The sequence below is a fragment of the Lolium perenne genome, chromosome 6 (genome assembly GCF_019359855.2).
Source record: "Lolium perenne isolate Kyuss_39 chromosome 6, Kyuss_2.0, whole genome shotgun sequence".
NCBI classification, from domain to species: domain Eukaryota; kingdom Viridiplantae; phylum Streptophyta; class Magnoliopsida; order Poales; family Poaceae; genus Lolium; species Lolium perenne.
This window is the reverse complement of record NC_067249.2, coordinates 169,463,706-169,476,354: the sequence shown is the minus strand read 5'-3', so window position 1 is coordinate 169,476,354 and position 12,649 is coordinate 169,463,706. Positions and strand designations below refer to the sequence as shown.

The following is a 12,649-nucleotide window of genomic DNA, read 5'->3' as shown; positions in this document are numbered from 1 at the left end:
CGTCCGTCCGCCGACCGCCGGAGCCGACCGCGGGGACACGGCAAGCTGCGTCGGTTCTCTCTGCGATGATGGGCTCATGGCTGCGCTCCTGGGAGCAGTCAGCACGCGTGAAGCGGGCCGAATCCTCGAGGGAGAAACTTTTATTATCCTATTACGGAAAGAGAGGCCTGCTATGTGAATGTACGTGAGAAGTGGGCCTTTTGTAGTTACTCTAGTATATCAAGTGGGCTCTTCGGCGCAGGAGAACGAATTCTTGTTTGGGCCGGACAGGCCACATGAAGGCCTGCTTGCTCTCGGAGCCCGACTGGCGGAAGAAAACAAAACAGAGGAGCTTTTTGTTCGATTCAGATTCGACTGACGAGCCGTATGCGCGTACCTACGGAGTACTGTACCGTGTACCGGCTGCGCACATCGTTTCCCAGCTTTGCAGCCAACGGGAAGAGAGAACAAAACTAACCGGGACGCGAGCGTTTGTCACCTTGCCGTGAACAGCCATATCCTCCTCCTGGTACACCGCCTGACGGGACAAGAACCTGATGGAGCAGAGAAAATGATCACCAGTGAAACTCAACCGATGTCGTGGAGCCTGTTTGTTTGCTTGCATGGTTTTTCTCGTTTTCGGCTTTTGCCCCGCCAGCTGTTGCACACTTGCTTCTGTCATGATTGTAGAAAGGTTACTGAAGATTGCACAGCACCAATAGGGCCGCTCTACGTATATATAAGCGACACACGTACAATTACATGTCTGACAACCCTAAGAAAACACGGGACCTATGCCTATACAATATGTTACTCAACACTCCCCCCCCCCGCAGTCGAAGGGTCAGCACCGACACACAGACTGGAGCGAAACTCAGGAAAAGTCGTGGATGGCAATCCCTTCGTCATGATATCGGCAAACTGCTGAGACGTCGGTACGTGAAGAACTCGAACGCGACCGAGGGCAACTTGCTCACGAACAAAGTGGATGTCCAACTCAATGTGCTTGGTGCGCCGATGATGAACGGGGTTGGCGGAGAGGTAGACAGCCGACACGTTGTCCCAGAATACCACCGTAGCCTTGTCAACAGGACAAGAGAGCTCGGACAGAAGCTGACGAAGCCATGTGCACTCAGCCACAGCGTTAGCCACGGCGCGATACTCGGCCTCAGCACTGGAGCGAGACACGGTGGGCTGCCTCTTGGAGGACCAAGAGACAAGCGACGAGCCGAGGTAGACGCAGTAGCCGCTGGTGGAGCGGCGCGTATCCGGGCAACCCGCCCGCCGCGTCCGAGTAGGCGACAAGGTCGGGCCGACGTCGAGGGCGAAGCATGCAACGACAAGCCGTAGCCCATGGTACCACATACGTAGCGGAGAATCCGCTTCACCGCGGCCCAATGAGCATCCCGAGAAGCATGCATGTGCAAGCACACCTGCTGCACGGCGTACTGGAGCTCCGGTCGCGTCAGCGTCAAGTACTAAGAGCACCGACGATGGAGCGGTAGAACGGCGCGTCGGACGCTAGCGACCCATCACTGGCGGAGATCTTGGCTTTCGTGTCGACAGGAGTAGGCGCAGGGTTGCAGTTAAGCATCCCTGCACGCTCGAGAAGCTCGTGGGCATACTTTCGCTGATGGAGGAAGAACCCGTCCGCACGTCGGACAACCTCGATGCCGAGGAAGTAGTGGAGCGGGCCAAGATCCTTCAACGCGAACTCAGCGCGAAGACGGTCGGTGAGCTGTCGAAGAAGACCAACGGTGGAGGCCGTCAGGATGATGTCGTCGACGTACAGCAGCAGGTATGCCATGTCGTTGCCGGTCCGGTAGACGAACAGCGACGCATCGGAGCGCGTGGAGTGGAAGCCAAGCTGATGCAGGAAGCCGGCGATGTTGGTACTGTGCGCGGGCGCCTGCTTCAGTCCATACAGGGACCGAGAGAGAAAGCACACGTCATCGGGGCGCTCGGTGTCGACGAAGCCGATGGGCTGCTGACAGTACACCTGTTCCTGCAGATGGCCATGAAGGAAGGCGTTGGAGACGTCCATCTGATGCATCGGCCACGCACGAGACGCGGCGAGGTGCAATACTGTGCGGATCGTGCCCGGTTTGACAACCGGGGCAAACGTATCCGTGAAGTCGATGCCAGCGCGCTGCCGAAAACCGCGCACAACCCAGCGCCCCTTGTAGCGCTCGAGAGTACCGTTGGAGCCGAGCTTGTGCTTGAAGACCCATTTGCCGGTGATGACGTTGGCACGAGGGGGCCGGGGAATGAGCTCCCGGGTCCTATTACGCTGCAGCGCGTCGTACTCCTCCTGCATGGCGGCGCGCCAATGCGGGCCGCGTAAGGCAGCGCGAGCCGAGGTGGGCACCGGCGAAGGAGCGGTTGCCGGGCCGGTCGCGGAGCCGGTCGGACCGGGCGGCAGGTCGGCCGGCCGCCGGGGGCCGTCCGGCCGGGTGGCAGCCGGGCCGGCCGGCGGGCCGGGCGGAGGTCCGGGCGGAGAACCGGGCGGTGCGCCGGGCGGCAGGCCGGGGGCCGGTCGGACCGGGAGCTGGGCCGGGTCGGCTGGTGAAAGGAGCGCCGCCGTCGTGCGGCAAGATGCTGTTGCCGCCGGCCCGAAGGCGTGCGCGGTAGACGGAGACGCCGCGCCGACGTACTTGTCGGCGGGGTAGCGTGTAGACGGCCGCCGCACGCTCGCGCGGCGCGGGTGAGCATGGGCTCGGGAGCCGCAGCCGACGGGTGGCGAGGCGGGCGACGAGGCGTGACGACGAAGAGGCGGCGAAGGGGACGCCACGGGCGATGGCGCCGCGGGCGGCGCGGGCGACGGGCGCCGCGGGTGACGGGGACGCCGAGGGACCAGGCGGGGCCGGCGCAGAGGGGGCCGCCGCGATCAGTCGTCGGCGCGTGGCCGCAAGAGGGCCAGCGGGCGCCGGGGGCGTCGTCGGAGGTGTCGCCCAAGGGGAGAGGAGGGCGGCGGCTAGGGCAGGACCCGAAGGGTCTCTGATACCATGTAGAAAGGTTATTGGAGATTGCACAGCACCAATAGGGCCGGCTGCTCATGTATATATAGGCGGCCACATGTACAATTACATGTACAACCCTGAGAAAACACGGGACCTATGCCTATACAATATGTTACTCAACAATGATTCTGTCATGCAACACTTGCTTCACATGCAGCGAAGGATGAAACGTCAGGGTAATAAGTGATGATCTGAAAGATTTTTTTTCTATGGCAGGGTGATAAGATTTTCTTGAAGCTTCGATGCTATCTTCAAATTTTAGTGGTTAGTCGAGCTAACCACAAGCTATCTTTCAAGTTCTTTAGGCCTTTCCCAGTTTTGGCACGCATGGGCGAGGTGGCATATAAACTGAAACTGCCTGCAACTAGCAGAGTTCACCATGTCTTTCATGTCTCCCAACTCTAGCCTTGTTTCCGTCCTGGACAGCAAGTTCTTTCTCTTCTTCCCAACCCCGATGACATATTTTAGGCCCCAGTTGCCATGCTGCAATGACGAGTTGGTTAACAAGGTCTCCGCACGGTGATCCAGGTGTTGGTTCAATGGAGTGGGAACCCCGGAGTCTATGGCCACTGGGAAGACCTCGACTTGCTTCGACAAAGGTTTCCAAGGGCGTCTACTTGGGGACAAGCAGAATTTCAAAAAAAAAAAGGGGATTGTCAACAACCCGGTTGTACCCATCAACGACAACACAACTGAAGCAACTAAGGCACAAGACCAATCCCATGAAGATCGTCGAAGAAGGGAGAAGAATACCCCCGGCTGGCTCGCGGGCTTTGATCACGGAAAAGGGTCATGTAATAGTCTAGGTTTGTGAGATTATAAGGGATTCGGTATTCACGGCAAGGACCTGGACGAAAGGACCGTTGTGCCATATGTGTGGGTATGAACTTGCTCGGGGGTGGATGGGTGGTCAGAAATATAATTCAAATTTCGTCTTGTTTTTAGTGAAATCCAACTGAATGCAATATGCAATAGTAGATCCACATGGATCTTACACTTTCTCCTGGCTTGAACCCACCTGATAAAGGGAGTTTTGTTAACTGAATACTCCATATGCTCTTAACATGTGACACATAGAATCAACATGGTCATACTCGGCCTCTGCCTGCACATAGTCCAACAAAAGACATAAAATGTTTAGCATATACTCTTAACATGCGGCACAAAGGATACAGAACCCCTAGGCGATGGAGAACCAATACACAGATTATGCCGCCATCGGTGTTAAGGGACATATGCTGTGCACTAGCTCTATCATGTGTACTAGTGTACTAGGAGGTATAGGAGCCATCAGATTATATACAGAGTGTCCAGATTGAAGCGGCGGACTGCATCCCAGTAAGTTCAAATATTTTGTGAAAACGTCCTTAGGAAGCTCAGTCTTCCACACAGGACGTGCCATTTTCTGAAAACACAGCCATGCTATGTTAAAAAAAAAATCCACCCGTGTTCCTTTGCCCTTTGTTTTACCTTTTCATCCTCAAAACAACTTTAGCCCCAACCTGCTCACCTCCATTAGTAAATCCAAACGATGTGTACGGAGCCTCTCCGTCCAGTTGGATTTTTTCCCCATCCGATTGACAAATTAAACTCTAGTCTCTAGCTCCCGATTTTTGCAGCTTTTCCTTTTTCGCAACTTACATAGCAGCTGGCCCAAGCACGATCACAGTCTAATAAGTTAGGAGTAGGTTAGATAAAAGGGATTGCTATGTCGATGCAAGAATACAAGTCCAGATGGGAGAGACGTTTTTATTAAATGTGTGCTGTGAGAGGGGCTGTGTGGTAAATCTGCAAGCAAGTGAACGCCCAGCAGCCCACTTAAATCCAGAGAGTCTATTTCATATCTAATGGTACACATTGGCTAGTACATTAGTACACCTGATGGACTTAGTACACAGCATACGCCCCCTAAACTTCCTTAGTTTTTCGCTCCACATGTGAGTATGGCGACATGATGAGTTCTTTATGATCCGGTCGTTGTGTCATACCTTGCATAAATGATAATTGAGACGGGTGTATCATCTTATCGGCAACGTTGTGTAAACGGTTGTTTGCTATTTTTTGTAAATAATTTGAAACTAAATTCAACAAACTTAAATTTGTTCCTGGTCTGGTCACCTTACCCTGTTATATAAACGTGTCGTGTTTGCCCCAATATTTGCTGCACTTTTAGCTGTCCCTGCCAAAAGTCATCTTTAAACCATTTCCATAAAATATCTGTTAGATTTATCTACTAGTATAGTCTGTTTAGTACTTTAGTGTTTAGACCAAACTTGGTGGAACTTAGGTCTTAGGACATACTTTGCGTGGGGGAGCACTTTTTTAAAATCCTAAACCAAATCGCGGGCTGTAGATCTTTGTTTACTCTCGGATGGTTCACTGTAGCAGCAGCATTGCGTGCGCGCGTACAGTGCATCTAGGGCTGTCTAGGAGCTGCGACTTTTTGCGACTCACGACCGGCCGGGTTGAGTTCGAGGCAGAGACCTAGGCGGCGTAGATGCATGTCTGAGCCTCGGGGAGCGTGTCGCCGGTAAGGCGAGCCAGGAAGATCTGCGAGCGGATTTGGCCGGCGGCGGAGCCATCGACCTGCCCGCCGGGTCCCGGCTCCCGGCACGTCCAGCGGCGGTAGGTCGAGGACAGAGCGCCCACGCGCGGGCCACCGTACCATAGAAAGTAGTGTCGCCGTCTCCTTCCGCCCGGCGGACGGAACGAGGCCACAACGTGCCGAACAGCGCCGTACGGCCGTGCGTGCGTCGTCGCGCTCATCAGTCGTGACACGGCGACGGCGGCGAAGTTCGTGCTGGATTTGACATTTACCGGCCCGACGCCACGTCACCATGCACTGCTAGTTCCCCTAGATTGGTTTTGATCGCTCCATTTGTATCATTTTTTTCTCGTATAAAAGTTCTTTGTATTCTTTGCAGCTTTGTTCTTTTCTCAACCCATTTTTGTCCTTCCTTCGTCGACGGTGAGCGGAGAACACGATCCTTCCCACCATCCATCCGTAGGTTCGGAGACCCGTCGGGATAAAATCATCATCTGGCTCACTTAAAAGCGTCATGATTAACGATAGATCCCCTCTCTTTATTGCGTTTTTTTTTTCTATGAGTGGCCCGACCATGATGCCTAAAGAACTCCTCATGGATATTAAAGGTGTAATATATATACGTATGCGATATGGTGTAGTACAATCGTATACATATTCTGCCTGTACAAGCCACGTGATGGACTTTTCCTCACCTATATCAACATGCAACCGGTGACCCCAAAAGATTACACCGTTTCCCCCAACAAAACTCTACGTTAACATGATATCAGAGCCAAGAGGTCTCAAGTTCAAGATCCTGCTCACGTAGTTTTAAAAATAAAAAAAAATTCTACGGCCCGCGCCGAATCCATACTAAGGACTAAAATAGCCTAGACGTGAGGGGAGTGTTGAATATAAATACACCGCATAGTTTCTATCCATCAGTTTGGACTTTCGGTTCAATTAGCTAGTGCAACAATCTTTCATGGTATCAGAGCATCTTCACTTGCCCCCTGGTAGGTGAAGTTGTTGTTTTTTTTCGCGGTATGCGATTATAGGAAGGTGCCGCCCCCCAGCCATTTACCTCATATAGCCCCACATACACTCTTTTTATATAATTTAAATTTAAAAACAATAAATGAACTAGTATAATGGTTTATTACACGTTTAACAAATCATAGAAATAATTCAACAAGTTCTGCATAGTAAACAAATAATTTAAATTTAACAAAGCATGTAAATAATTTAAAAAAGTTAAAATTACATTAGTAAATAGATAAACAAACTAGACTGCAGATTTAAGCCTCCACCAATACTTCGTCAGATCATCTTTCTGGACGGCGATGGCGGTAAAGTTCGTGCCGGATTTGACCTTTACCGGTCCGATGTAAACCATGCGCTGCTAGCTTCTCTGAGTCGGGTTTCGCGATTTTCTTCCTCCGCGAGATTATTTCGTGATCCTGAATCATCGTTCAGACCCCCTTATTTGCAGCTTTGTTCTTTTCTCCACTCAATTTATCCTTCGACGAGGGTGAGAGATCCTGCCCACCAGCCAAATGTAAATTCGGAGACCGCCGGCCGGGATAAGATAGGTCATCATCTGCTTCGCTTAAAAGCGTCTTGATTAACGATAGATCCGTTCTCTCTTTTTCTCTTTACTTTTTCTCTGAATGGCCCGACGATGATGCCTAAAGGTAATCTTAAAAGACCTCCTGACGGAGAAAGCTACACACTGTGATCTGTTGAGTTGGAATGGCCCCTGAAGAACGAGAACCGCGAATAGCATATGTGCAGCGAGTCAATGGCTTTGCGTAGAGATATGCGAGTGTCAGTGGCTGGGAGAGTTGGGCGTGGATTCCGCGGAATGAGTATTACCTCCCTCGCCAAGGGACGAACATTCTTGCCGCATGGGTATTCAGTAATAAGAAATATATTGCCTCGGACTGAAGCGGAAACCCCAATTGTAGCCTGAGCTACATGGCTTTTTTTTTTCTTTTGCAAAATTTGAATCCAACAATTTGAAATTTCAAAAAATTCTAAAAAAAATCTAGTTGTAGCCAATGATGACTCTACCACTCTGCAAAATCTGAGGATGAAATACATTATATCCAAGGCTACAGAGAAAATGTCAAATTCTGACAAATATTGGAAGTTTCAAAATCTGCAATGTTCACCTTTTCAGATTTGTGAATTTTGTACAGCTCAAAATACTTAGTCTTTCGAATTGCTTTTTTTTCACAGTGGTAGAGTACATCATTGTCTACCTCAAGATTTTTGTTCATATTTTTTGAAACTATTAAATGCTATTTTCCAAAAAAAAAAACGTGCTCCATGCAGCCTGAGCTACAAAATGCCAAAAGTCGGAATAACAATGCCAACTTAATCTGAGTGCAACTAACCGGTGCACCGAGAAAAAGAGCCTTCATGTACTCCTCCTCTGGCGGCTAGCTCGGTTTATCCATGGTTCATCGATCGGTGAAACAAGATGGTCCGTGCTCTTTTTTTTTTTTGAACGAAGATGGCCTCGAAAGGCCTGGAAGATTCATTACTAGTTGTGGGTAAAAAATTTACATTGTTGCCCTTTTACTTCTACTACCCTGGAAAACCTAAAATTTGAAGTACATGCCATGAAATATGCAGAAAGGATCCTAGCAACATATAGGAAAATGCAATCCAGTGCTCGGGCTTCAACTCCACCGCACGCTGGTGACTTCCAGGCGTAGAGCACCGAGATCATAGAGGAAGTAGCTCGATGTGCTCTCCAGACCGACGAAGAATCAACCTCGCCGGCCATCACAACGCCTCCGGGGACGAACCCCTTGGAGAAGAGGTGATGGCGAGCTCCAGCGCGAGGTTGAAGAGAGCCTCCAGGGGAGGTTGAGCTCTTGGTCGAGGGCCTCCTGTCGACCATGAGATATGGGGGCGAGGCAGAGACGCCAGCTTGGGTCCCCCGTTGATGAACTCGCTAGAGAAAGCGAGTGGTAGAAACCACAATCTTCCAAAACCACCGCTCTTCAGATCTGCAAAGGAGAGCAGATCGACTCTTCTCGCCGTGGCCATCACCATGATGGCAAAGCAGAGGAAGGAGATCGACCCGTTCTCGCCGATCTAGAGAGCCCACCACGAGCTTTATTGAAGAGGATCTTGGCGCTGCCGTGTTCGTCCTCCACTGTAGCATCAAGAGCAAGCACGCCAACACCAACTGCCGCCATGAGGAGCTCGAAAACATCAGCAACTTGCATCGCCATGGTATCTCGCCAAACTCTACATGGGTAAAACCTAGAAGACTAGCCCTAAAACTATACGGAAGTGGCCGAGCCCCTCTCCCCCGTCGTCTCCGGCCGGCCGAGCCACCGGAGAGGAAGGAGAGAGAGGCTCGATGTGGCCGATGGGCTCTCACACACACGGGAGGAAGGAGAGAGAGAGAGAGAGGAAAGGGGGGAAATGAGAGCCTCCCGATGGTCCGTGATCTGAAGCTTTCAGCGTTGTCCAAGGCAGAGACTCTTTACCTAGGGCCAAGGGGCCGTCAGAAAACGATATCTACGACGTCGCGATCGGACTGCATTTCGGCCGCTCCCAAGAACAGCTGCAACCTGGGCTCAGTTTCAGCGTCCACGATTAACTTGGCATCTTGGTCTACGAGCTCGTCACCAAAATAATCCCTGCCTGTGTTACATGTCACGATGATCTGGCAGCGCTACTATTTATCTGGGACCATATTTGCTCTGACAGAGAAGAAGAAGACTCGTGCATTGACGCGACGAGCTCGCTCTCAATTATCGGAAGCAAGATGCCACCTGCTCCGTCAATCAATACGGGCGGCAGGACCGCACGGGATGCAATTCGATTTCTACTGCCGATTCTTCAATTGCAAACTGTTCCTTGCTCTATCAATCCATTCTGAGCGCGTGCAGTTAATCGGGAAAAAAGGCAGGCAGTCGAAGTCACGCTGCCGATTACTCGCTCCTGCGGCGCTGCTTCGAAAACCTGCAGCGATGGCGAACGAGCCCACTGTTGGAAGCCTATTTCCTTTGGAATTTCCATGTCAGGAATCCACTGCCGCTGGCTTCAAGGCTGACGGCGACGTAAAAATCCAAGGTCGCTGGCCCAAGAATCCGAGCCGCAGAGGAGCCCAAAGAAATTCTTGCGAATCCACACTAGCCACAGTGTCTCGGTGCGCCCATGTGACCCGCTGGTACAGTCCATGACCCATTGTCCAAATCCAATGCTCCCATTTCCTGCCCCGTTGCATGTCCTTTGCCCTACTGAGCATACAGCTGCGCTAGCACCTAGCACCGTAGAACCGAAGCTGCACCTACCAAGTTACCACCACCAGTTGTAAGATTAAAATAGAGAATTTGGTAGGGACTTATTTGAAAAGGATAACTCATGTGGCATCGGTCAACGCACCACGTAGGCATGTTGGACCTAATTATCAAGTGCGTGATAGTTTGTTCATGAATTTTACAAAAAAAAAATCATTTTGAGGCAGTGGCGGATCCAACCCAATATTTTAGGGTGAGGCGGGTCTAAGTTGGGCTGGACCTTTTTTTGCTTTTTTTTTTGTTCTTTTAGTAGAGGATATATGGCCTGGCCAAATCTTAGGGCGGGGCCCACCCTCAGACCTTGCTGGATCCACTCTTGTTTTGAGGTATCCATGTAGCAATCTATGAAAGATCCACAAAGAGTGCTAAAAGACTCAAGCCCTTGCTATGGAAAGGTGTGTTGACAACTTTTATCCTCTTTAAAAGAAACCAAAGAATATGAAAAAAAGACCAAAAATGACATTTCATGGCGTCACGTCCTTTTATTTGTACCAGGTGCCATGGAAAATACTAAAATTTGAATATGATACCTTTTGAAAAAAGGCTTCCCAAAATGGTACGTCATGCATGAACACTCACGAGGTTAGAACAAAATAACCAAGGTCATAGCCAACCAATAATGGTAAAGAGTTCCCAAATTTTAGTTTAAGAAAACATTCCTTTTCTAAATGCCATAAGTATCAATATTTTCTGAAGTAAATACATGGAATATGGTGCAAAATGAAACCTATATATATATAGTTTTCATATAGTTCACCATATTAAATGACTACTTTCCAAAGATCTAGATTTTCTCGCGTTTCTTTGCTACTTTCACCAATTTAAATGATTTTTTGTATTTTTTTCAAAATTAATATAAATTTGAAATGCAAGTGCGTAAGAGAGTTTGCTCGTAAAATTTACCAAATTTTATGTTAAGCTACCCAAGTAGAAATCTATGGAAGAGCCACAAGGAGTGTCGTAAGATTGAAGCCCTTGTTGTGGAAAGTTGCGCCTGCAATTTTCACCACATTTTGAAAGAAAAAACGACTTTCTTCTACGTAAAAAAAACATCTGCACAAAAAAAAGATGCATCGTGTATGGACATTTGTGAGTGTCATGCCAAATAACCAAGGCATTATGTTGTTATGAAAAGCTAAACACAGAAAGTTGTACTAAGTACGTTTTCCTAGTTTGGAACCGTAAATTTTACTATTAGGTATTTGTTTTAGATCGATGAATTTTACTACTTACTCTAGATACTGACACTGTTTAAGATTTGCATCAATTAGCCTAGCCTGCATTGCCTCTCAAACGGGCAACCATACCTTGGGTGAAAGTGGGCTTGCGTTCCTGCTACCTACCCACCTCACTCATGATGGTAGTGAAGTGGAGCCATGGAGAGGTACCGTGGACGGTGGACCCGTGCCGTAGTACACGGAACCAGGCAGAGGCGTTGAAAGGGCGATGCGCGGAGCAAAAAGGCTTGGCAGGTCGTTCGTTCGTTATATACGCTTTCCCCGCTCTCTCCGCACCTATCCCATATCCTCTCTGCCCACACTGCCTGCTTCGAGTTCGACCAACCTACCACACTGTACACTGGACACCATAGCTCAGCAGAGCACAGCTCGGGGAGTATAGGCGTAGAGCCTGAGAGGATAGAGCACCGTCTGCAGCTCTAGCCAGCAGATCGAGCCGCGCAAGGGGGAATGGCGGCCGTGGTGGCGGCAGTGGAGGCGGGGGTGGTGGCGGTGGCGAGCGGGCGGAGCAGCAAGCTGGTGCGGGGCCTGTACTGGCGCCTGCGCGCGGCGGTCCGGCGTCTGCAGTCGGAGCGGCGCAGGTGGCGCGGCGGCGGCGCCAGGCGGGAGCGCTTCAGCAGCTTCCACTACGACGCGCTCAGCTACGCGCTCAACTTCGACGACGGCCGCCCCGCCGCCGACTTGGTCCTAGTATAGTATGATGCACATCGCGCTCGCTAGCTAGGTGGTGCTCGATTAGGTGGTTGCTGGTTCGTGTGGGGAATCTTATTGTAGTTAGTGATCGGCGTTCTGTGTGCTTCTTTAATGCTTTAATTAGGAGCTGCAATTTTTTTTTGGAAGAAAAGAGCCCCCTGTAGCTGTAGTGGCTCTGTGCGCTTCCATGCTCTCTCTTGCTAATGTAGACACCACGATCTGCAGGGTTGAGATTCTTCTTCTTTGCGTTTGGTGCGTCGTGTTCATCTGCGACGCGCGGAATGAAAATATGCGCGCGCAGCTAGATTGTTTTGCTACATATAGAGGCAAGTAGATCATCGGAAAGAGGACGAGCAAAGGGGCCACTAGCTAGGTTTGTTGACCCGAACTACGATTCCATAGCCCGTAGTATCGGGTGAACTGGGAAGAGCACGGCTAAAAAAGCTGTAGATTCACCGTGGAGAATGTATTTAATTTTTTTCCTTGGTTTGGAGATCGTATAATCAAATTTTCCTTCAGGAGCAACCGCAAGCTGTGTCATGGACTCATATGGTCACTGGTTGCTTCAAGAGGCAAGGGCATTTTCCTCTGGCTCTCTGAACTGGGAATTTTTCCTTGAGGAGCATGATGCTCTTCTTGTTTTTGGGACAAGCATATACGTATGTGATATCTCCTAGTGTAGTTGTTAAGATTCCAGTCGACAAAAGAATAGTCTGAATCGCCATGTTCACAGTGAACATGCATGCGATGCTAGTTTACATGTTGAAGGAGAGCGGGCAATCTTGAAAAAACGCGCGCAGGAAGGAAGATGGGGACGCGGTTTCATAGGTAGGAAGAAAGGCGATAAGCAGAGTTGGTCTGAATTCT

General features: G+C 50.2%; 1 protein-coding gene across 1 annotated transcript; it reads left to right on the top strand.

Annotated features, from left to right (window-relative positions):
* Positions 1–11,283: 11,283 nt before the first annotated feature.
* On the top strand, positions 11,284–12,024 carry LOC127306973 (uncharacterized). The gene has a single exon (XM_051337675.2). It carries the CDS (start codon positions 11,540–11,542, stop codon positions 11,783–11,785), a length of 246 nt encoding a protein of 81 aa, XP_051193635.1. The 5' UTR covers positions 11,284–11,539; the 3' UTR covers positions 11,786–12,024.
* Positions 12,025–12,649: the final 625 nt, after the last annotated feature.

Excerpts from the sequence above, each read along its gene's own strand:
- LOC127306973 (XM_051337675.2), top strand. The coding sequence starts at position 11,540 with ATGGCGGCCGTGGTGGCGGCAGTGGAGGCGGGGGTGGTGGCGGTGGCG.